This window comes from Cryptosporidium parvum, chromosome 8 (genome assembly GCF_000165345.1).
Source record: "Cryptosporidium parvum Iowa II chromosome 8, whole genome shotgun sequence".
Classification (NCBI taxonomy): domain Eukaryota; phylum Apicomplexa; class Conoidasida; order Eucoccidiorida; family Cryptosporidiidae; genus Cryptosporidium; species Cryptosporidium parvum.
This window is the reverse complement of record NC_006987.1, coordinates 1145336-1169451: the sequence shown is the minus strand read 5'-3', so window position 1 is coordinate 1169451 and position 24116 is coordinate 1145336. Positions and strand designations below refer to the sequence as shown.

At 29.6% G+C, this 24116-nt stretch overlaps 10 protein-coding genes across 10 annotated transcripts; 8 read left to right on the top strand and 2 right to left on the bottom strand.

Annotated features, from left to right (window-relative positions):
• Nucleotides 1-571: 571 nt before the first annotated feature.
• On the top strand, nucleotides 572-2389 carry cgd8_4710 (hypothetical protein; the record flags this gene model as incomplete). The annotated part of the gene is made up of 1 exon (XM_627355.1): nucleotides 572-2389. The coding sequence occupies one exon, from the start codon at nucleotides 572-574 to the stop codon at nucleotides 2387-2389; it is 1818 nt and encodes a 605-aa protein (XP_627355.1).
• Nucleotides 2390-2739: 350 nt separating this feature from the next.
• Nucleotides 2740-3478, top strand: cgd8_4700 (hypothetical protein; the record flags this gene model as incomplete). The annotated part of the gene is made up of 2 exons (XM_001388409.1): nucleotides 2740-3025; nucleotides 3111-3478. Coding segments are annotated over 2 exons (654 nt in total), but the record flags the coding sequence as incomplete, so codon positions are not given.
• An 828-nt stretch (nucleotides 3479-4306) lies between these two features.
• cgd8_4690 (hypothetical protein containing a signal peptide) lies at nucleotides 4307-7381 on the top strand (the record flags this gene model as incomplete). The annotated part of the gene is made up of 1 exon (XM_627354.1): nucleotides 4307-7381. The coding sequence occupies one exon, from the start codon at nucleotides 4307-4309 to the stop codon at nucleotides 7379-7381; it is 3075 nt and encodes a 1024-aa protein (XP_627354.1).
• A 540-nt stretch (nucleotides 7382-7921) lies between these two features.
• cgd8_4680 (conserved protein; Py hit 23481194) lies at nucleotides 7922-8920 on the top strand (the record flags this gene model as incomplete). Its single annotated transcript, XM_627353.1, has 1 exon — nucleotides 7922-8920. The coding sequence occupies one exon, from the start codon at nucleotides 7922-7924 to the stop codon at nucleotides 8918-8920; it is 999 nt and encodes a 332-aa protein (XP_627353.1).
• Nucleotides 8921-9020: 100 nt separating this feature from the next.
• On the bottom strand, nucleotides 9021-9605 carry cgd8_4670 (apicomplexan specific Pf 23612804 and Py 23478322; the record flags this gene model as incomplete). The annotated part of the gene is made up of 1 exon (XM_627352.1): nucleotides 9021-9605. The coding sequence occupies one exon, from the start codon at nucleotides 9603-9605 to the stop codon at nucleotides 9021-9023; it is 585 nt and encodes a 194-aa protein (XP_627352.1).
• Nucleotides 9606-10604: 999 nt separating this feature from the next.
• Nucleotides 10605-11798, top strand: cgd8_4660 (hypothetical protein, signal peptide; the record flags this gene model as incomplete). The annotated part of the gene is made up of 1 exon (XM_627351.1): nucleotides 10605-11798. The coding sequence occupies one exon, from the start codon at nucleotides 10605-10607 to the stop codon at nucleotides 11796-11798; it is 1194 nt and encodes a 397-aa protein (XP_627351.1).
• Nucleotides 11799-12326: 528 nt separating this feature from the next.
• cgd8_4650 (hypothetical protein) lies at nucleotides 12327-12713 on the top strand (the record flags this gene model as incomplete). The annotated part of the gene is made up of 1 exon (XM_627350.1): nucleotides 12327-12713. One exon carries the CDS (start codon nucleotides 12327-12329, stop codon nucleotides 12711-12713), a length of 387 nt encoding a protein of 128 aa, XP_627350.1.
• Nucleotides 12714-12948: 235 nt separating this feature from the next.
• cgd8_4640 (WD40 repeat) lies at nucleotides 12949-14190 on the top strand (the record flags this gene model as incomplete). The annotated part of the gene is made up of 1 exon (XM_627349.1): nucleotides 12949-14190. The coding sequence occupies one exon, from the start codon at nucleotides 12949-12951 to the stop codon at nucleotides 14188-14190; it is 1242 nt and encodes a 413-aa protein (XP_627349.1).
• A 346-nt stretch (nucleotides 14191-14536) lies between these two features.
• Nucleotides 14537-15508, bottom strand: cgd8_4630 (7 pass integral membrane proteinwith FLHWFHH motif shared with fatty-acyl elongase; the record flags this gene model as incomplete). The annotated part of the gene is made up of 1 exon (XM_627348.1): nucleotides 14537-15508. One exon carries the CDS (start codon nucleotides 15506-15508, stop codon nucleotides 14537-14539), a length of 972 nt encoding a protein of 323 aa, XP_627348.1.
• Nucleotides 15509-17398: 1890 nt separating this feature from the next.
• cgd8_4620 (ISWI related chromatinic protein with an apicomplexan specific domain architecture composed of 3x PHD+SNF2 ATpase+2xPHD) lies at nucleotides 17399-23821 on the top strand (the record flags this gene model as incomplete). Its single annotated transcript, XM_627347.1, has 1 exon — nucleotides 17399-23821. The coding sequence occupies one exon, from the start codon at nucleotides 17399-17401 to the stop codon at nucleotides 23819-23821; it is 6423 nt and encodes a 2140-aa protein (XP_627347.1).
• Nucleotides 23822-24116: the final 295 nt, after the last annotated feature.

The window sequence follows — 24116 nt, the reverse complement described above, 5'->3', positions numbered from 1 at the left end:
TTTTTTTTATTAATATTAGAAACAAACCATTAAAATTAAAATTTTAAAATTTCAGATTTTTAAAGCAGCTAGAGTATAAAAAAATGATTGTTGAAATTTTGATTGTGAATGTTTTGTTTTTTAAAAATTTTTTTCAATATTTTAACCAAACATAAAAATGCACTTCATCTGGCGCCAATTTGCCATGACGCCAAATATTCTAATTTATTTAAAAATAAAAATTTGGAAATCAAAGAAATTAGAAAAAATAATAAAAAGAAAACCTTGTATAAGTAGTTTAGATCCTTATGCAGATATATATTTTATTTAATTATAAAAATTTATTATTTGATTTTTTTTTTTTTTTTTTTTTTTTGGATCTTATGCATCAACACTTTTTTTTTGGCAAATTAAGTATCGACATGAGGCGCCAAAAGCCAACTTTATAGATTTTCATAATTAAATTTGCATACAAAAATTAGACTGTACAAAGTAGTTGAAAAGATCAAATTCCAATATTAAGAGGAATTATTTAATGAATACCGTCATTTTATTTATATCTTTAGTCATCTAGGTTCGTTTTTTTTTTGAAATGGACGCAGACAGGCTTGAGAATAACAATTTTAGATATCAAATTAGACCAAATAATAATAATTGGCATTACTCGGGTAGAAAAACCAGAAGATATAACCAAAATGACTATTCAGAATCTAGACCTGAGCATTCCTCTTATAATAGGTACGACAATACTTATTACCAGAATAATTCATGGAAAAGGAGAGGTTTACACAAATACAGCGGAAATAGAGTATATAATAATCAAAGTATTCAAGAAAGATCGACTTTTGAGTGGATGAAGCACTATGAAAGCATGTTATGGGATACTTATGAGGATGTAAAATTGGACTCTATCAAGCAAAATGAAACTACAAACAACGATAATTTACGCTTTTTCTCTAATTTTCAAAATGATGCAAAAAATGAAGATATTGATCCTCATGAAATACCTGAAGAAATAATTGTTCAGCAAAAAAGATTATTAGATTCCAGAAAAAATAGTATATGCATTAGATGCCTTAAAATACATCCAAAAGAACATTGTAGAAAAGCTAGATGTCAAATTTGTTCTAGTAGATTTCATCACCCGCAAGACTGTCCCTGGAAAACAGATCCTGACCATCCTATTAGATTATGTGATTCATGTAGTGGAGGCAACTATTATTTGAATTCACGTTTGGACTTTTCAACTTACAGAAGGCCAGTTTGTAGTAATCATAATGATAAAAATAATCAAGATTTGAACTTAGAGATGTCAAAAAATATATCTATTCATCCTTGTATTAAGAAAGGATATGAAGAAAGTATACTTGCTATTGGAGATCATGATTCTACAGAAAAAATTACAGATTTAGATATTGAGTGTTATAACTGTTCTGGATTTGGTCATATCATTTGTAATAATGAAATTCCTTTCAAAAATGCAATTAAAAAGGCCTATTGTGCTCTTTGTGGAAATCCTGGACACAATTATCAACTTTGTAATAGGTTTAATAATTCTAGACTTAATGAAAATTTTTCAGGATATCATAATTTAGGAAATAGTCAGTACTTTTATTTAGATGAAAATGATCAGGAAGATTATGAAAGCAATGAAGAGGCCAATGATAATGAGGAAGAAGAAGACAATGAGGAAGAAGAAGATAATGAGGAAGAAGAAGATAATGAGGAAGAAGTAGAAGGTGTGGACTACAAAGATGAGAGAGATCACGAAAAAGAAGGTAAACGTGTGAAATATTACAAGGAAGATAGTTTCTGCGAGAGTGACTATCTCGAAGAGTATATGGAAAGTGATGATGATGATTATGATATAGTAGAGCGTGCAAGCGTAAGTAGTCTCAGAAAAGCAACAAGCAGATCATGTGATTCTACAGTTATTACAAGAAATTCAAGAAAGACGAAAAGAAGAAAACAAAGAAAAGAAAGAATGAGCAATGCTTCGAAGAGTATTGAAAGAGACTTTAGCCTAAGTGAACGTTCTAATAGTATCTGTGAAAGTAGTGCTAGCGATTTGGATGAAGATCAAACTAATGAAATGTTTCACACAAAATATATGAATCCCCAAACTGAAGATGGAGTGAATCCTTTTCATAAGTTTCAAAGAGCAAGAATCTACTACAAAAACAAGTCTCTTTTTAAATTAATGGGTAATTGTAATGACCATAATTATAATGAAAACAATGATTGTGATGACAATAATAATGATAATAATAATTATGATTACTATAACTATTATCATAATAAAAATCTGAGTGAATCTAAAGATAAATCAACTTCTGTTAGAAGTAAGAATATTCGCAAATCAAGGAAAAAATCGAGAAGACCTGCTTCTAGAAGTAGAAGAAAGAAATAAGTCCTTTTGGGAATAAATTCCTTTTGAGGAACTTAGAATGTTGAAAGAAATATTCTTGTATTGTCAAAGACTTATTACATGCTAACAATTACTATTAGTTGGCGCGTAAAAGTTGTATTAGTAAATTTGAAATTAAGTGATAGATAGCTAAACTATATTAAAATAATCTTTGAATTCTAAATTTTTCCTAAAACTCTGATTTGCCTAGAAGGAAGGTTTTTTATTTGCTTAGAATGAATATAATTCCACCAGATTCTTATGAAAAGTTATTATTTCAAGGAGCAGAGGCTGTAAGTTAATAAACTGATTATTTTTAAATTTATTTAATAATTTTATAAACCACAAAATAGAGAATATATGAAACAACATTATTAAATAAAAAAGTGGTAATTAAACATAGATTTGAAAAAAAGTATAGACATCCTCAATTAGATAAAAGTTTGAAAACTAGTCGAATTTTGAGAGAATCTAGAAATTTGGTAAAATGTAATCAAAAAGGAATAAATTGCCCAAATGTTCATTTTGTTGATGTTGAAAATGGAATCATTATTATGGACTATGTTCAAGGTACAATATTGAATGATTATTTGAACAATATAATATCAAATTCTAGCAATTATGATTCAAAGTTATTAGGTAAGTGAATAAATAATTTAATCATCTCCAGTATAATATTATTGACTTTTATTCAAATATTTTTATTATATTATATTATTAATAGATATTTCAATATCAATAGGAAATGCAATTTCAAAACTTCATAGTCATATAATTCATGGTGATTTAACTACTTCAAACATTATTATTAACGATGATTCTCACGATAATCAGATAATCTTTATTGATTTTGGACTAAGTTATTCAGATTCTTTAACTATTGAGGATAAAGCTGTAGATTTATATGTATTAGAAAGGTCTCTAGAAGTTACACATCCAAATATTAAAATTGTAAGTTTAATTATGAAACCTACTCTTTATATATTTTCCCCTAATTTTTTGTTCAAAAAGATGGACAATATATTAAAAGCATATTGTGAAGTACATCCAGATGGAAAATCTATTTTAAACAAATATAAACAAGGTAAGTGAAAGAGAAACCAAAACAATTTAAATTGAATTTAATTTTTCAATTATTTTAATTCTATTACAGTTCAAGCAAGGGGAAGAAAAAAAGATTAATATCAAAAACTCATTTATATTATATATATATATTATTTTTTTATTAATTATTTTTTTTCAAATTACGTAATGTATTGCGTGTATTAATTAATAGCAATTACATGAATTGCATGTAATTATTAAATTATATACACGTAAGTACGATAAGTCAATTAAAATCGAAAAAATGATAAAAATAATTGAAAAAAAATAATAAAAATAGAATTAGTCAAAATATTAGTCATTTTTAATTATAGTAATGAATATTTTGTTATAATTGAAATAATTTTTATTAAAAATTTTAAGAATTTTCAAATTACCATTTTTCCAATTATTAATCCACATGTTATTACTAAGTTTTGTTTAACTTTTAATACCGGCGTTGCATGTGTGGGGAGCCTCCATATTTTTTTTTTGCCCAATAGTCAAAGTAGACACTTACGGAATACCTGTGTGACAATTGGAAATAAAACAAAAAAAAAAAAAGAAATTCTTTCGAATTTAGAAAGAAAATAAGAATATAGAGTTATAAGAAATAGATTTTGATTGAAATGGAACATCACAACTAAACTTGAAGTAAGTCAAGCCAATAATATAGAAAATAATAACCTATTTAAAGATAAGAGAATTTTTGTTTTATTTCCTACTTTTTTTTTCTACTAAGGATTAAATCGCAAAGTTAAAATTAACGAGGTGAAGTTAGAAAATACTATAATTGGATATTGGCCTATTAGTTATAAGAAATGGAATGATAAGAAGATGTTTTTGAGAATATTTTATTTCGTAATTTTTTTGAGCTACTACTTAATAGTAAATTTGAAGGTGAATGCATTTTTAAGAAATGATTTGGCTGATAATTATATTCAAGAACACTTGGATAAAATATATTTGGAAAGTGATCTAGTTTATATTGACGATGATTTTACACTTACAAAAGAAAGTAATACTTCTATTGAAACTAATATAGCAAATAATTTATTAAAAATCCACAAAAACCAAGTTTTGAATAGCTTAGGTGGATCAGAAAGACTCATTGATTTAATGAAATTGTTAGAGAATGATAAACAAGAGGAAGAGGAGGATTTAATAGACGAGGGTATTGAATTGAAGGATTATTTTGATAAGATGATACTAAGTTCAAATCTGGATAATAACTATTATCATTATATAAGTGAGATTGAAGGAGGATTTGAACATTTTGACAGCCTTGGAACTAATAGATTAAAAATTAGTTTCACAGAAATAGTCAAAAATAAGTATTTAAATAAAATGAATAAAGGTTTAAAGGAATATGAATTCAAATTCAAAGTGGATAGAATTATTGATCAAGAACATAAACTAATAAGAGAATTGGATCAGAAAGAAATAAACAAATACATCTCAGAAGATTTTATGAAATATTCCGATGGGTATTATTTGGTTAAAAAGAAGAAAATGAAAGAAAATAAGTTGAGTAATTACAATTATACTATTAAAATTGAGTCTCCAATGGAAATTATTGACTTTGAAGAGTTGATTTTATTGAATGAATTAAAGATTTTATATAATCAAAAGATTAATTTCAAGCTTGATAATAATATTTCTCCCAATAAATTTAATAGAAAATCAAGTACTAACCATGAAATTAAAGATAGTTATGAATATGATGAGGATTATGAAATATTGGAAGAAGATTATAATAGTAAGGAAGAGTATCAGAAAGTAAAGGTTTCAAAAAATTTGCTAGCAAGGGGTTATCCTGTTTGCGAATTAAAATGTATTATCAGGGACTTACAAAACAGGGTACAATGGACAAGGAAAATTGGGAAATTTCTTAATAGAAATGAGAAAGAAGATGAAGATAGTGGAGATAAAACTGAGATAAATTTAATAAAAAGTTATAATTGGTGTGATAGATTAGTATTCCACAATTGTATAGGATTTGAATTGGAATATATGGAAATTAGTATATTGAATGAAAAATTGAGAGAAAAAGTACATTTTGTTGAAAATATTTTGGATCCTATGTTAAATGGTCAGATTGAAAAGTATTTTAGTAATATATTCACAGATTTAGTGGTAGATAAAGTACTTAAACCTAAACAAATTGGTAAAATCATTGTAATTGATGAGATTTTGGAATCTAATAGTTTTATTATTTCTAGAAATAGAAATCAAAAGAGTGGAGAATTCTTTAATATTAGATATGAAAAGATATCTAAATTCTCACAGAATTTAATCAGCTTAAGGCAAATTCTTGGAAGTACAAAATATAAACTCAAGATTAATCATTTAAGCAAAGGCTTTACAGTACTAAGTTCATCTCACAAAACATTATTTAAAGAAGAATATCCATTGATTAATGTAATAAAACCAATTACTAAACAAAAGCTTGTATTAGATATTGAACAAGTTTTAATATTTATACAAAATATATTATTTGTATTAAAATATGAAAAGGTTAATAAGAATGGGATTTTTCTTCCATGGTATGATAAATCTACAAGGAATGGTTTAACTAAGCAAAATCAATTCATTAATTCTCTTCTTTCTGAGTATCTTACTTTAGTTAAACTTGTTAATCGACAAAAGTTTTACAGCAAAGACAGATTCTATAGATTCAATATTTTTCATATTTACTCATTGATTTCTCATTATAAATCATATGAGACTGATAGCTACAAAAATAAATTTGGAAAAATGGTTTATTCATCTGAAATACAAGTCTTTGTTATAAATACAAGTCTTACATATTATGATCAAGCAAGAATTAATAGTATCTTCAAAAGCAGGATTAATCCTTTAATAAAGTATTTTGATATAAAACCTGAGATTAGTGATAACAATATCTTAGATTTGAAATATTTGAAAGAATATTTTACTCCAATAAAATATGAAATAGAACAAGAAGATGAAGAAATAATTAATGAAGACGAGGATTTTGATTTTGGTATAAATGAAAACTATTTTAAGAATTTTAAATCAATTAAAAATGATACTAATAATGATTATTCAATTGAAGCACCAAAGTTGATTAAAAAGTTTTCAGAAATTAAAGGAAATATGGATTTTGATCAAAATGACTTAGTTTTCAAGAATAACTTAAGTAATTTTGGATTTAATATTGCATTTATTAATTATATTTACCAAAATTCTTTGAATTTGGATGATTCTATTATTACTAGTCCTCCTTGGTGGATGGTTTGGCAATCACAGTTTTATCCAAGACTATCAATAGAAAAGAATATTAAAGAACAAGATATTAATCTTTTGGAGAATTCGGAAGAATTTTTGAGAGAAATGAATTCTACATGGTTGGAGCTTCCAGTAAATTCTGAAAATCCTAACTCTTTTCTTGATTTAGGTTCATTCTTACCAAAAGAAATTATATCAAAAGAAATTTTGGAATCTGTTATTCTTGAGGAAGTTGAATTGGTTAATCCTAATGGTTTAAATAAGGGAGATTTGAATTTTAGTAATAAAAAGGATAATAATATATTGGAAATTATTAATGAAAAGCAACAATTCTATATTAGTAAATGGAAGAAAATTGATGTAATTAATGATCCAAATAACTTATTTTTTTATAATCTCTTTAGTAAGAAACAGACTATTTCAAGCAATTCAAATTTTAATTCCACTCAATTTTACTTTAATCCATGTATTATTAGTATATTTGGTGAGAGTAATAATAATTCTGAGTGGCTTACAAATTGTAATGCAAAATGGAAGATATACTCGCTTCTATTTGAACAATTTACCTCTACAATCAATAATTACTTGAGTATTTCAACATTTTTTGCTTTACTCAACGAAATAAAAATCCTTGTTTTAATACAAAGTCAAACCAAATAATTAAAAATTAAAGTCAAAATATCAAAAGATTAGAGATGGGATGAATTAGATTGAGGTGAAGAGAAATGTGAAGCATAAAGAAAAAAAGTAGTAAAAAGATTTGAATAAACTTAAAGTCTTAATTCAGAATTAAATTACTTTTAATTTATCCTCCTTAACTCGTCCGCATGTACTTTTTGCTTTTTTTCTGTCGGTATAAATAATATAAAGAATTTTAGGCGGGAAGAATAGGCGGTTCATTTAATATTATTTTAAATATATTATTTAAGAATAATGGAAAATAAGTGTAAAGAAAAAAAAAAAATAATAAAATAAGAGGTAAAAGTTGACATAGAAAAATAATAATAATTTGATTTTGAACTAATAAGAGATTTTTCAAAGAAAATCTGGGAATATTTGTTTATTTATAATTATATTTATATTTACGTGTATATATACATATAATATATATTTATATATATATATGAATATATGTAAATTATTAATAAATAGAAAGATAAGTAGTATATTAAAGTCAAAAAAAAGCTGTGAGATTTGAAAATGGCAAAATCGAGTTCCGGTAAAATTAAAGGATCAAAGAAAAGTGTGGTAATAAAGAGGGAGAGTCAGGTAAATGAAGAAACAAAAAGAAGGCTTATTATTAAAGGTTCAAAATGCAAGGAAAATATACAAAATTTGTTAAAGGATTTATATAAGATTTTCCCAAAAGCATACACAAAAATTGTTAGAGGAATTACAAAAGGAGAAGCGATTACTTCTCCATGGGTAGATCCTCATAAAATGGAACAGTTATCATATAAACATGGTTCAAGTATAAGTATATTTGCAAATAGTTCAAAGAAGCATCCATTTAGATTAATATTTACAAGATATTATGATAGTCATATTTTGGATATGTATGAATTTAATGTATTAAATTATAAAGGAATTTCTCCAAATATGGAATTACCAAAGTATGGATCAAAACCAATAGTAATATGTCAAGGAGCTCCTTTTGAATCAGATGATGTTTATAAAAGTATAAGAACAATGTTCTTTGATACTTTTTCTGGTCCAATAGTTAGAGGATCTAAATTATTTCTTAAAGGATTTGATCATTTAATTCTAGTTACAGCTTATGAAACTGATAACGAGGAAATTAATAAACAATCTACAATTATTGGATCAATGAATTCTAAGATTTATATTGATATTAGAAGCTATTTAATTCGTCTAAATAGACCATCAGAACAAGTACCAAGTGAACTATTAATTAGATCAGATCAAAATCTTGTTTTAAATGGATCACCTAGAGTAGTTTTGTCAGAAATTGGTTTACAAATAAAGATGGAATTAGTAAAACATCAGATACCGGATAAGAGTATATTAAAGTCAGCAATGATAGTTCCACGTGAAATTAAGCCTAAAAAGATTAAGAATGTGACAACAAATGTTTTGGGAGAATCTATTGGTAGAATCCATGTTGGTAAACAGGATTTAAGTACATTAAATACTCCTCATGCAGGTATTTTATCAAAGATTAACCGTAGTAAAGAGTAAAGATTTAATATTTATTATAAGAAGTTAATTAATTAGTACTTATAATTTAATTAATTTGAAGATGCTAGGCTATTTGTTTATTTTTTCTTTTTTAACTCTACTATATCCAACAATATTTATCTCTTTGTTTTTTTGCTCTAATATCTAAAATATCTTCCCTTGACAATTTTGAATTCACTGATTTAACTACAGTCTTATATTTAAACATTCCATCCTTTTCTCTATAAGAGTATGTATTACTTTTATTTAAAATATCCAAATCATTGTCATTTGTATTCGTATAATAGTAATATTCACTAGTTGAAACCAAGTCACAAGAAAATTCACTATCTACGATTAATGTTCTTTCGCTCACAATACTGACCACTTGTCTACTTTCTTTAATTAATGTATTTGGATGTTCAATTTCTATATAATCACCAATTTTAAGTTCTTGTTGAAATTTGGTATGAAATCCTTGTACTGTAGTATTTGATGTTATAATTCTCCCTTCTCCTTTTTTCTTTTTCTCTTCAACTTTGGAATTAAAAGAAACTAAATATTGATGTTCATCATCTTTATCTTTCTTGTTATTGTTATAATCAACTTTTTCACTTTGATTACTTTTTTTACTTGGGTCTAAGCCTAATCTCTTAAACTTAATTTTTCTAACTCGGCTATAAATATCATCACTAACTTCTTTCATATTTATTTACTACTCACTTATTTTTTTTAAGTTAAATAATATAAAAAGAAAGAAAGAAATATATACTAAGCTTTCCAGATCTCAATCCATTTCAAAGTTAATTTTAATTACGTGTCAGAAAATGAAAACAAATTAGTGGCTAAGCCAAACAATATTTATTAGTTTATTTCACTCTTCCACCTTACTATTTTATTTAATTATTACTTGAAATATTTCCTCCCCTTTTTCTTCTCTCTTTCCTTTTTTTGTCTTTATTTAAAACTTTTTTTATTGCATAAAATTCTTCCACATAATTTATTATTCATCTACAAACTTTGGCGCCATACGTGGCTCGATACCGGGATTAAAAAAATGGAAAATTTGCATGCATGCAAATTAATAAAAAAGCGATAAGGAAAAAATGAGATAGGAAATAAATAGTTAAAGATTAAAGGTTCAGTTGGATTAGAATTTAAGTCAGAACAAAGTTAGAAAATAGGAGACAAGTATTGAGTAATTAATAAATACAAGAAAAACAAGTTAAGTATATAAAAAATTGTATTTAAGAATAAGTATATTAGTCTTTATTGTTGTGATAAAATAATATTTAGAGCCAGAAAACAGTTGAATTTTTAAATTTCAATCAATTGATTACTAATATTTATCAATATTAAATAAGTTACTAAATATAATTTTATTATACTTTAATAGTATTGAAATATTATTATTGTTATTATTATTGCCGTTATAAATAGTTTGAAACTAATACTACCACTTCTACTAACAAATCAACCAGATCTACTAAAACTATAATAAATAATATTACTATTGCTTTTGCAGTTATAACAAATCTTAAAGTCACAATACTATCATCAATACTATATCAATACTCTGATAAGTAATAGAGAAATATTCAATAGTATTGCTAATACAAATAAATTATTAAGTAAAAAGCCTTTTTTCAGTTTTAAAGATTCAAATAAAAAAATAAAATAAACATTAATTACTATTTTGATTAATATGAATTCAATTCAAACAAAACAATTACAATATTTACTTGGTGTTATATTATTGATCGGTATAGTCCATGCATTAATATTTGATCAAGCAAAAGTTGAATGGATATTTAGTAGGCAAGCTGATGCTTGGCTAACAAACTTAAGATCTTATACTACTATTTATGAATATTCTCAAATAGATGGTACTCCAGATCAATCTAAGTTGTTTTCAAACTACAAAACAGCTTCAAATGAATCAATGACGTTATTTGAAGAAAATGTTGATCATCTTTTTGATTATTTCTTTTATGGATTTGGAGTAGAAATTGTTGAATTTGCAACTCAAAGTAATACTACTGTTGATGAAAATGATTTCAAATTTAAAAGAATTAATAGAAAGAAAATTATGGATAAACTTAGACAAAAAACATTACCTAGGAATAATATTAGAAGCTTGAAGGAAGAGAATCAAGATGAAAATAATGGATCTAAAACTTTACCAACTTCTTTCTATTGGCCAAACGAGACAGAAAAATGGGCTAAGATTAGTTTTTTAGAATCTGGTTCAATTACAGAAACAAATTTTACAATGAGTACTTATAGAAATGAAACAGGTCTTTTAACAAATCCAAAAGAGTTAGCTCTTGTATTTGAAGTTTTGGAGGATAATGCTTTTAGATGGGGAGGTAACTATATCTGTCAGGAACTAGTACAAGAACAACTTTCAACAGAATCAAATACTCCATCTTATATTCCAAGTGAGCCTCAAAAAGCTAATGTACTTGCAAAGAAAGGCCAAACACTATGGTATGGATTTATGGTTACTTATCCAGAAGGTAAAATGACAAGCATTGGTAGTTTTGCTAGTCCAGCACCTGAAACTAATAATGAAAAGCTTCTTATGCATATCTTTTCTAGACATTTTGCATTCTCAGAACCTTTCATCAAACAAGGAAAGTATCCTGAGATTGGACAATATGACGGTTCAATGTCTATTATTAGTGATACCGGTATTATTAGCACTGGAAATACATTTTATTATCTTAAAACTGCCACAATTTCATCCCCCTCAAATCCTGGACTTGTTGTTCCTCCAAAGTTTACAGGAAGTGTAGATAAATACCCATCCAAGTATGATCCATATGATTTCCAGGACCCATTAGGACCATTATTTGTACCTGGAAAGCATTGTAGCGAGTTCTTACTAAACCACTAGAATAGATTAACCTAATTCTTACTTTTCAAGAATTTTCTCTAGATTATGTTGTTAAGAGCAAAGTTTTTCTAGACTTAATATTTGTTTAGTTAAAGTATAATATAAACATAAATGGAAATATTATATTAAAGAAAGTATAAACTAGCACACATTAATTCAAATGACAGATTCCTTGCAATCCTTGACATTTTTAGGTATTTTTCACATTTAAAAAATGTTTATCTTTTACATGTTTAATAGTAAATATTTGCGCGCTCAAACGTGTTGGCGGGCTGATGTTAAATTATTAATAGTATGTATTATGAAATTAAAGTATCAAAATAGAAATGTATTATGAAATGGAAGTAAAGATTGGAGCACATTCTTACTTTAATTGAAACAAGGATTCTATTATTGCTGAGACTTTTAGAATTAATTTGTTTTAAGAATTGTGATTATTGACTGAAATTTTGTGAATATTGTTTTTTTAGACGTGTGAAATTGAAATAAGTTGGGAAATTGAGTGTAACTTGAGATTTAAAAAAAAAAATGCCTCCCAATGTAAATAAGAAGAGAAAAAGGTCAGCCAAAGGCTTAAAAGAAAGTGAAAAGGAAAATCAATCAAAACTAGTAGGATTCAAGACTAGTATTGTTAGACCAATAGTAAATCCAGAATTGGAAGCTACAGATTTAAAGCCAGTACAGAGTGCTAATGATAATGAACAACTTTTAAATACATTGCATAGTTTTGACTTGGACCACACTTTTGGCCCATGCAGTGAAATTTCCAGATCCAAAAGACTTGAGAGAGCCAAAAAATTTGGAATAGCTATAGACTTGAATTTAGAAAAGATGATAAATAAACACTGTGGAGATGTTAATAGTGAGATGTCAGTTTCAATAATAGATAAATTAATGAAACATTATGCTGATTAGCATTTAGAATATTATATAATTCTATTATTAATATTTATTATGTCATCTCTATTTGATAATTCATTTATATTATAATAGTTGGCGATTTGGCGCCTTTTTGTTTATTACAAAATTATTAAAAACAAAAACAAAAAAAATTGACATTTTAAACGAATTGAACAAAAAGAGAATAAAGAGGGGGTATCATATTTGTTGCGTAAATAAACTTATATAGAATATATCCGGTTTCTATTTAATGATATCGAAGGTATTAGAAAGAAGAACAACAGCTCCAGAAAATGTCCTACCTACATTTAATCAGGACTACTCTATTTTGGAGAATTGTTTAGGTCACCAGTCAGTAGTGAAGATTACAAGATTACATGATACAAAGAAGAAGAGTAAGGTATGCGGTATAAACTGGACATGTGATGGAAATAAGCTTGTCTATAGTGCAAGAGATAGTATACAATTAATGAATCCTCAATTATTTATAGCAGAAACAAGCATTCCAGGGCAATGGTTCAAAGCTATTCCAAGTAGTTTGAATCCGTTTCAAATGATTTGTATTGCTTTGAATAAGCCTTGCATTGAATTTTATGATTTGAGATCTGGATTATCTCATTTTGAAATTACTATTCCAAATGATTCTTTTCTAAATGTAGCTTGGTCAAAAGATGATAAAACTGTAGTAACAGGAGATAGAGCTGATAACTTATATGCAATAGACTTAAGGTTTCCAAATAGTAAACAACTTCCAATTCCAATTATGAAATTAAAGAATGATGAAGAAAACAAGATGAATATAGATTCTAATATTGTAAATGAAAGGCAAAAAAGAAGAGAACTTCCATATAATATTCAAAGCCATAAAAGATCTTCAGAAGAAATTAATGATATTACATTTAGTTCAGATAGTAAACATCTGATTATGGCTAGAAATGATGGAAAATTGGAAATTATTTTTTTAGAAAATTCAAACGATATATTGAATCAAAACAAATCAGAGCTTATTCAAACTCATCTTTATAGCTCAGTGATTGTAAGAGAGTTTTCTAATATGATTGCAAGCTTTGGACAAGACCAGACAATTTCACTTTTGGATTTGCGTTCCAAATCAATAATTTCAACACTTGGAGGAATAGATGGAGCGGCAACTAGTATAGAATTCAATAATACTGGCGAGATTATATCAACAGCAATTTCTTCAGAAAAGAAGAAACCAGGTGAGGACTCCAATGACACATTAATGCTAAACAATACTCAACTAAAGATTCTCAGTCGTTTCGATGTTCCTGGTAGAATAACATCGTCGTCTTGGCATCCTTATAGACAGATTTTGGCGATAGCCTGCAACTCTCTAGAATCTAATAATGCTAATAACACAAGTAGCTCTAATATTGGAACCAACACGTCATCAATACATTATAATAAGATCATTTCAAGTGGACTAAATGGTCCAAATACTCCGTTTGTTGGTTTCTTAACTATAGAATAGTCATCATAGGAAAATTATTAAAGCAATAAAAAAGAGAGCTCAAAAATATGTAAGAATCATATAGCCATTTACATTATTATCTTAATTACTAGGCTAAACAATTTCTAATATTTTATAATTAATTATCTTCCTTTAAATAAGTTATTTCCTTTTCTCATTCCTGAATTAGAATTATCCATTTTTTTAATTACTGATGTAGAATAGGCTTATTATAGTCAATTCAAAGAGTTGTGATAATTCTTATACAACTTGCTTATCCTGATTTTAAATATATACAAGCATATATATTATATATCTCTTATATGCACATTTTCCCGCCATTTTGAATATAATAAGGCCAGGGGTACTAATCGCGCTTAGTTGGTTTTTTATTGGCAGTTACCCATTCAGCAAGAGGTGTACCTTTTGTGATATATCTTTTGATAAAGAAGTCAAAGAATAAAGCAAAGTAGGAGATGTACATAAGGCAGGCAAAAACACCGTTGGTTCTGATAAAGTGACAACCAACTTTGAGAGGTTGACTTAGATATTCAACTGGAAATACATTGGCAAATGGGTGTTTATAAGAGTAATACATACCTGAAGTGGTTAGAATTGTACCAATAATCATTTGTACAATTTGTAAGATTGTGATGATCATACCCCATTTTGGTCTCTTACCACAAGAGGATAAATAATAGTAAAAGTACATAATTGAATGAACAAAGTAGTTTATGGCGCAAAAAAAGACTCCAATAGTTTGGCAGCAGACATAAGCATCCCATGTGTAAAGGAGTACAGTAAGGTGATGGAACCAGTGTAAAAAAGAAAGTGATTTTTTTCTAGCAATAATAAAAAATGTATCAATTAATTCAATATATTTAGAATATATAAATAAGCTGAGCCATAAGCCAGCTGGACCTTTTGTTAGTGGAGCAATAGGAGGAGAACAGATGGATGATACAAAGCCATACTTAATGAGGTTGGTTAGAACATATGGCATTAAACGTAGGGTTCCAATAAATGAAAAAAGTGCCAAAAACAAGTTCCAATATTTTAAAGGTTTTTCCAATTTGAAAGGTTTTCGTTTCTCCATAATTTTGGGTCCAAAGTATATGAAAAATGCATATATTATGCAGATTGTGTGTGCAAGATAATAATTATCATTGGTCCAAAGGAATAATTTCATACCATTCCAATTTCTTTCAATTGGTAGAGTAAGATATTTAAACCATGGAATTTCCTTTAAAATGTCCATATGCTCACTATTTATAGGGATCTCCCAAATTTTATTAACGTTATCAATAAAATACCCATTATTATTATTTTTTATGATCATTTTTGTCTCCTTTATTAATTATCTTTATAATATAATTCTTTAATAATTTAATGTTATAATTGCATTATACTTTTAATTTATTGCAAATTTGTATTGAGTGCTATTAGATATAGGCTAATAGATTCCCAATTGAATATTTGAGTGAAAAGTAATATAAAAATATATCCAAGAATTATTTTACATGAACTTCAAATAATACAAAAAGTTGAAACAAAATAGGCTTATTAAAAATATCTTCGAGCTCGTACTTGTACAGGAGAACTTTTTATATTCAAAATACTTCTTCTTTTCTTAATATTAATTTATTATTATTAAATCTCCAAGTATATTTATATTTATATATGTTCTCACTTGTGTAATAATTAATGATTTAATACTAACTTTTTTAAACTATAAATACATTCAAATTTTGTATTACTTGTTCAACAAATTTATTTACGGTACCCATCATTTTCAATTCATATGTATATAATATATATATATATATATTATATACATTTTTTTATTTATTCTGAATGAACAAATACCTGACTCCCCCCTTTTTAGCCCGCCTTCACAGCAATATTATTCATAAATTCATAACCACAATTTGGCGCCAAATTGATAGGCGGTATAAATTGAAATCTATTGAATTGAAGTAAATAATTGATAAGCAAAGTGATTTATCTAATTAATATTAAAGTAAAATATTTAGTTAAAATAAGATATAATTTGTTTCTAAATTTCAAGAAAAAAAAAAATTTAACTAATTAATTTTCACGTATTTTTTTTTTGTCAATATGCTCGGAAAATGGTATAAAGTATCAATGTGGAAATTAACGTTTAATTATTATCAAAGTGTTAGATTAGTGATTTAGTTTGACCAATATCTAGTATTTTCTCTTAGTTAAAATCTCTTGTTCTATATGAATGATGATCAGGCTTCAAGCGAATTTATGAAGCTTAATAAAATTATTATACAACTGTTTAAGAAAAAAAAATCAATTAGAAAAAAAATACACGTGTCAATCCCCACATGTCTGATAAAAAAAAAATGTATACCGGCGAAAATTGGCAAAATGGGTGTAAATTGCATGACATTGAAAACATTAGAAAAATCAAATTTTGTTGAATAAGATTATCTTAATTAAATAAAAAAATTAAGGTTGAATTAAAAAACTGAAAAGCAAGTTCAGTTTTTTTTTAATAAAATTATTGATACATATATGTCTCAATAATAGATATTAAAAAGGGAGGGTAGGTGCAGACAGCCGCGTGATGGAATAGCAAGTAACTACACATATTATTGGACAGTCAATACGTATGTACGTCTGTATGTCTGCTATTTGAGTAGATAGTTTGCACAAAATATGAAAATGTTCAAAGAGTAAATAAAAAAGAAGAAAATAAGAGAAAGAGCTCAGTTGCTTTTTTTTTAATTTACTGACTAAAGGAGGAGTCGAACTCAATAATTTGATGATATACTATTATGAGTATTTGATTGAGGGGTTCTACATATACAAGTTTGAGAAAATTTACTGAGGATCCAAGATAAAAAAACTATAAGGTACCGATAAAATATTAGAAATTAAAGGAAATCAACATCTTGGAAAGCTTATACTCTAATTCTGGACTGAGATTTATGCAGAATCTCGTAATTTGGACCTGAAGATTTACATTACAATATTGGACAGGCATACAACTTTTTGGAAAGAGTAGCCATATTTATATATATAAATATATATATATATATATAAATATATATATTTATGTATATATATATATATATATGTATATGTATATGTATGAATATATTTTGATTACTTAAAGTTTCTATTCTATACAAATACATCCAGAATCTAAACTAGAAGCCTTTTATTCATATTTATATCTACCTCAGGATTAACAATAATGGCTAGACAAGGAAAAGGTTTAAGACGTTATTGCGATATCTGCCGTGATGGTGATACAGATTTAAGATGTAGTCAATGTGGAAAAGTATTTCACTTTGACTGTCTACGGAATTGTAACCTGATAGGTAGCGATGCGGAAATTGACGACTCATTTTGTTGCCCTGATTGTAAAAATAACGAAGATTTTTGCTATATATGCAGAGATAACGAGACAGGTGATGTTATGTTATATTGCGATGGATGCCCTAAATCTGCTCATTTAGGATGCTTGGGTTTAGAAGAAGAACCTGACTCTCCAACTTGGTATTGCCCTAACTGTGACAATGATTCAGGATCAGGTAAGCATAAAAACAAGCAAATAGGAGATGTTCGAACACTAGGAGGTACTAAGAAGACCAATGATGAAACTGATATCAACAGTGATAGTTGCTATGTTTGTCAAAAGGGTGGAAAACTACTGGGGTGCGACTTTTGTACCTATTCATACCATCCAAAATGTATCGAAACTGAGGTTTTTGCTTTTGATGGTGACAAATGGAAATGCCCCGTTTGTAGAGGCGAAGACCCTTTAAAAAATATGAGGCACAAAAGGATGAACAAGTCTGAACGATACAAGCTTTCCCAACAATGGCAAAACTGTATTAAGAAACAAATCAAACAGTCAAGCATTAATAGAGATGTTTTTCTTTGGGAAAATAGACAAGCTATTTCCCCATTTGTCTCAAGAAAGGTTTTAGAACGTCTTAAAAAGAATGCTGAAACATATCGCAAATCCAATCTTAATCAACAACAAAACCAGTCATCAAACACAACTTCAGGAAAGAAAAGGAGGATCAGAAAGATACTAGAAGACGATGCCGCTTCTGACTTAAACTCAGATTCTGAGGCGGACTATTCAGAATCCAACCGATTGGACTCTTCATCCGAAACTGAAAATCCCGCCCATTCCCACCATGCAAATGATGGCGCCGACTTTCCGGAATTCATGGACGCGCCAAAGTACCGAGAAGCTCATATAAAGGCAAAAGAAATGTCATTGCAGATTTTGAGTGAGGGGATAGAGCTGAAAGATTATCAGAGGTATGGAGTTCACTGGCTATTATGTGCATTTTCAATCAAGGGGGGAGCTATTTTAGCTGATGAGATGGGTCTGGGAAAGACTATACAGACTTTGACATTTTTGGCGTGTTTAAAGGCTTTGGGAATAACTGGTCCTCATTTGATTGTCGTTCCTCTATCTACTGTGGGTAATTGGGCTAGAGAAGCTCGAAGGTTTACTCCGGGTCTAACTTTAACAAAGATTTGTGGAAGTAGATGGGAGAGAGAGCATGCAATGATGGATCCTGTTGCTTCAGATGGTCTCTATGATTTATATATCACAACTTATGAGACGGTTGTTACTGAAGAGTCTTTTTTCGTTGATAACTTTAGGTGGCAATGCATTGTATTGGATGAGGCACATAGAATTAAGAATGAAGGAGGTCGAATAAGGCACTCAATGGACAGAGTTAGCGGATCTATGAGAGTTTTACTTACTGGGACTCCACTTCAAAATTCTCTTAAAGAGCTTTTTACTCTTTTGAACTTTTTATATCCTGATATCTTGCAAGACTCTGAGATTTTTGAGAAGATATTCCAGATGAAGGATATAACGAAGAGTGCTAATAGCAGTAATAGTTCATCATCTGGTGGAAATGGAAACCATGGATCTGATGATGACGAGAGTATTGATGATTTGGATGCTTTAGGTATTAAAGTTGATTCAAAGAGAGTAAAGTTATTTCACCATTTACTGCAAAAACTGTTATTAAGGCGTACCAAGGATTTGGTCATTAAACTACCAGATAAAATTATTCGTGATATATGGCTTCCTCTCTCTCCTTCAGGCTGGCAATGGTACAAACGTCTTTTAGATGTGGGTAACGTTCATGGTGATGTATCTTTCAGAAAGTTACTTGGATTAGTCATCAAGATGAGGATTTGTTGTTCTCATCCTAGGGGACTGGTTGCTAGAGGATCTCAACTTGATAAGCTGTTTAGTGTATTTGCTGAAGCTTCTCCAGATCTATTGGCTGAAGTAACTGATGATGCTTACAAGCTAAAGAGTTCTTTTGGATGGGAACATGTCAAAGGTTCCTCAAAGCTTTTTTTCTTGGATAAGCTTTTAATGCAACTACACAGAGAAAACTGTAAATATATTCCCAATTATAAAGAAAGTCATGACAAATACACTCGCGAGCAGATAAGATCTATCAAGTCGAGAATATTTGAATTGAGAAACAAAGGTGGTGCTGCTGCTGTATCGGGGCCTGGATCTGCTTCTGGCTCCTATTCCTCATCATCTGGAGGATCTTCCAATTCAAGTAGCACTAAAGATAAGGATTCAAAAGCTAATAAGGATAATACAATTCATGAAATCCTCTCATTTGAGGATAGTTACCAGGTTACTGATGAATTTGAAGAAAGTTTTAAAAACTCAGATTTCAAAGATATATATTCCCAGTATATGTATGACAAATGGTCCAAAAAGGCTGAGGAAAAGGTCAAGATTGAGGTTTCAGAAACTAATTTGGACTCTGAAAAGACTGAAACTGAGAAAAATGAAATAGTCAAAATGGACATAGATGCCAATCGTAACAATAATAGTGACAATATTAATGGTGAAGTTAAAGCTGAAAGTGGTATTGATAATAATAATAATAATAATAATAATAATAATGGTACCCAACAGGTACCGACAAATGCATGTTTAGATCAAGGCTCCAAAAAGTGCAAGATGCACAAAATATTGATCTTTACACAATTTCAACTAATTTTGGATGAATTGGAGAATTATTGCTTGTGGAGAGGGTGGCAGTATATGAGATTAGATGGTAGTACAAACAAGTTAATAAGAGAGCTTGATATTAGAGAGTTTGGGCTACCGGATAATTATGTATTGGTTTATCTGATTTGTACAAGAGCTGGAGGATTGGGAATCAACTTGGTTAGTGCAAATCACGTTGTTATGTACGATGAGGATTGGAATCCATTTGTTGATCTTCAGGCAGTAGATAGAGCTCATAGAATTGGACAAACCAGAGATGTTTGTATTTGGAAATTGGTTACTGAGTGGAGTGTAGAAGAGAGGATGGTTTTCGGGCGTGAGCAAAAGCTTAAGCTTGATAAGATGATTATTAAAGGTTCAGCAAGGGATGATAACCATAATCAAGCGGAATCTGTAGATGTACATTCCAAGGTCTTTGAAAATGATCAATTTGTTGCTGAAGAAAAACTCTCAGCTGAAGAAGTTACAAAACTTATTAGGTATGGTAGAAGAGCTTTGATGCATTTAGGAGATACTTCCAAGCTATTTGGATTAGATTTGGAAGCTTTAATGGATAGAAAGAGAGTTCCAATTCCTGATGAGGATGTACTTATGCAAAAGGAGGAAGAAGAGAAGGGTGATGATATCCAGAATGTATTATCTGGAGAGGATGGAGAGCAAGTAGCCCTTAAAGCTGATGAAGAAGTTGACATTACTGATATTCTTTGTGATGAGATGGATGATAACCCAAATGGAGCAGCTGGGGGTTCTGGTGGTATTAATGAATCCAATTCAGCTAAAACCATGTCCAATGTTAATACATCTCCTTCAGATGAAGTATTGGACCCAGCACTCAATAATTTGACCGTACAAACTAACGATACTACATCTATCAATATTTCTCCTACAACCAGTGGAGGTGATGATGATAACTTATGGAGATCTAAGAGGACTAGAAAGCCTCCTCCTCCTGTTTATAATCCTTTACACTGGGAAATGAAGTCAAGAAGTAATGAAGATAAGAAGCCTACATTAAAACATGAAAGGAGTTGTTTCCGTTGTGGGCAAGCAAAGTTGGAATGTTCTAATTCTGGAAATAAGGATAAGACTAACGCTAACTCTAATGGAAATAATGGTAGTTCAGGATCTTCATCAACTGTAGGAGCAGCTGTAGGTACTGGTTGTTGTGGTTCACCACCAAATTATGGAGATATTTCCAATAGTGGTAGTAATAATAGTAGCACTACTAATACTGGAAAAGAAGCTAATTCCAAAGAATTGGCTACAAATTCTAGTTCACAAACAGGAAGTAACAATAAACCTACTGGTTCAATTGCTCAGGTTGATGAATATATGAAAAAGATGGGATTAATTAATTGTAACAGATGTCCAAAATCGTATCATTGGTCTCAATGTTTGGGATTAGATAAGGTACCTCCTAGGACTTGGATTTGTCCTTGGCATGAATGTTGTCTTTGTTTTAGAAGAGCTACTCAAGCAGGAGGACTTCTTATTCATTGTAGTGAATGCCCTACAACATTTTGCATTGATTGTTTCCCACCAGAATATGCAAGACACCAAGTTTTAGATAGTTTCTTTGAGAACTTAAACAAAAGAGGATGGAATATATCAAGAGATTCGATGATACTTTTCCTTTGCTCTAAGTGTAAAGCACTTCAACAACAGGAGATCAGGAAGAAGCTTTCTAGGCAGCAGCTTTTGGAAGAGCAACAACGCAGAAGAAAGATGAATGAGCAACTTAAATCTGATGTATTAAAATCTGGCCAGAAGAATTTGGATCAATTTTCTCATCTTGGTCCAAACTCAGGAAATAGAACGAGTCCATATTTATCAGGTAGAAAGAGAAATATTGAAGCTGCTTGGAAGCTTACAGAATCCCTTATTAGAAAAGGATTTGAAAGATTATTTCCACCTCTATTATATAAACTTCAACAAGAATATATTCAAGAGAATGCTAAACATGAGGCAGCTATTTTAGCAGCAGCTACAAGTGGTAACAATGGTGATGCTGACCCTGATCTTGAGAAACAGATTGGAGGACTACGAAAGAGTCCTTGGATGAGACCTCCTGGTGAATGGCTTCGTCTATGTGATAATTGTCTTTTACCATTTCATGATGTCTCAGGATGTCCTTATCCTTTGGAAGTGGTTAAAGTATCAGTTCCTTCAGGAGTAACTCAAATTGATGTGCAGACAGGTCAACCTTTACAATTAGCTGATGGAACAAAAATTACTTCAGTAGAGGAATTCATTATGCTTTCTAAGAATGGAGGAGTGGACTCTAAATTTCAGACACGTTCGTATTGTTCTCTTTGTGGTTTATCAGGGAGAATGCATACTAGAAGAAGCTGTCCTCTCCTTCCAGATGAAGCAGAGCAAGAATACGAAAAAAGACAGGCTGTTTTGGATAACTTTATTCAAACTTTGAATACTTTCCAGGTAGATTTTCCATCAGAATTGACAGACCCTGAAAAGATTACAGGAGGATGGGAAAGTTACAGAAAAGCCACTCAAAAAGTTGCAGAAGAATTTTTGAGGGACTGTTTTCTTTCTTGTAACCTCCATAAGATTATTACACCTTCTGGTACTGCATATATTGGTCGTCAAAATGTTGCAAGAAGCGTGGTTTATGGAAATCCAGGAACTGGAATGGGCCAGATTCAAGGGTCATCCAATGCTTTAGGAGTTGGCAATATTCATCTTCAATCAGGGGTCGGGGGAATGAATGTTGGTAATTCTGGTCTTTTAATGCATGAAGGCCATAGCGGAGCAATTCCTTCTGGAACTATGGCAGCTTATCTTGGTCTTGGAGCAGGCCTATCCACTAATTCAAGAAATTCTAAACAAGCTTTGGGTAGAGGAGGAGTGGACCAATCAGGTATTGGAGCTTTTGCTGGGTGCTCTATTCCAACGTCTTCAAATATGAGTGCAGCAGCAGCAGCAATTCAACAGAGAATGAATGATGCTGCTGTGTCTCTTGCTAGAGCCAGATATGCTGCAGCTGCAGCGGCAGCTGCCGTCTCTGTAGCTGGATTCAGACATCCACAACCAATATTACCATTCCCTATGGTTCAGACAACAGCTCCAACTCACCCATATGGTATATTTGGCCCAGGTAATCCTGTTTCTGCGGCAGCTGCAGCTGCTGCAGCTGCTGCCTCAGCTCCTCTTTTCTTTGGAGTATCTAATCCTAATATGGCAGCGGCAGCAAGAGCTAATATGTTCGTTGGAGCCAACATGGCAGCATCAATGGCAGTAGCAGCAGCAGCAGCCGCTTCAGCTACAAATGCTACAGCAAACTTTTCTGCCTCCAACCCACCTTCTCCTTCATTAGGAAGTAAGAAAAGAACAATCGATGCTTTAAAAACTGAAAATAGCAACGGAAACATTATTAATCAGGGAACAGGTTCTGCTAACATTAATAGTAGCAATAGCAGTGGAGGGTTTACAGAAACAGTCAAAGGCATCCCAATTAATGCGAGCAGCTCTCCTCCAAACAAGGTTAAGGTTATAGACGATAGTAATAACAATAATCAAAATTCTGACTTGGCTATAGACCTCCCACCTCCACCACTACCAGATAAGAATCTTTAATTTATAGCCCAAGTAATTATTCTCTCGTTTCTTGGGAATTATAATTGGAGAATTATTTCTATATTATTATTATTATTATTATTATTATTATTATTACATTTGAGAAAAAAGGTGAAGTTCACATTATCTTCAACTATTTATTCAAAATTACTTCATCAAGACAACAACTAAAACTACTATTATCACTTTCTATTTTTATTCGATTTATTTTTTAACACGTCATTTTTTACATGAGCGCCATCATGCATGCACGCACATTTATGTGGATAAATAATAGTTAATTACTGCATTTAGA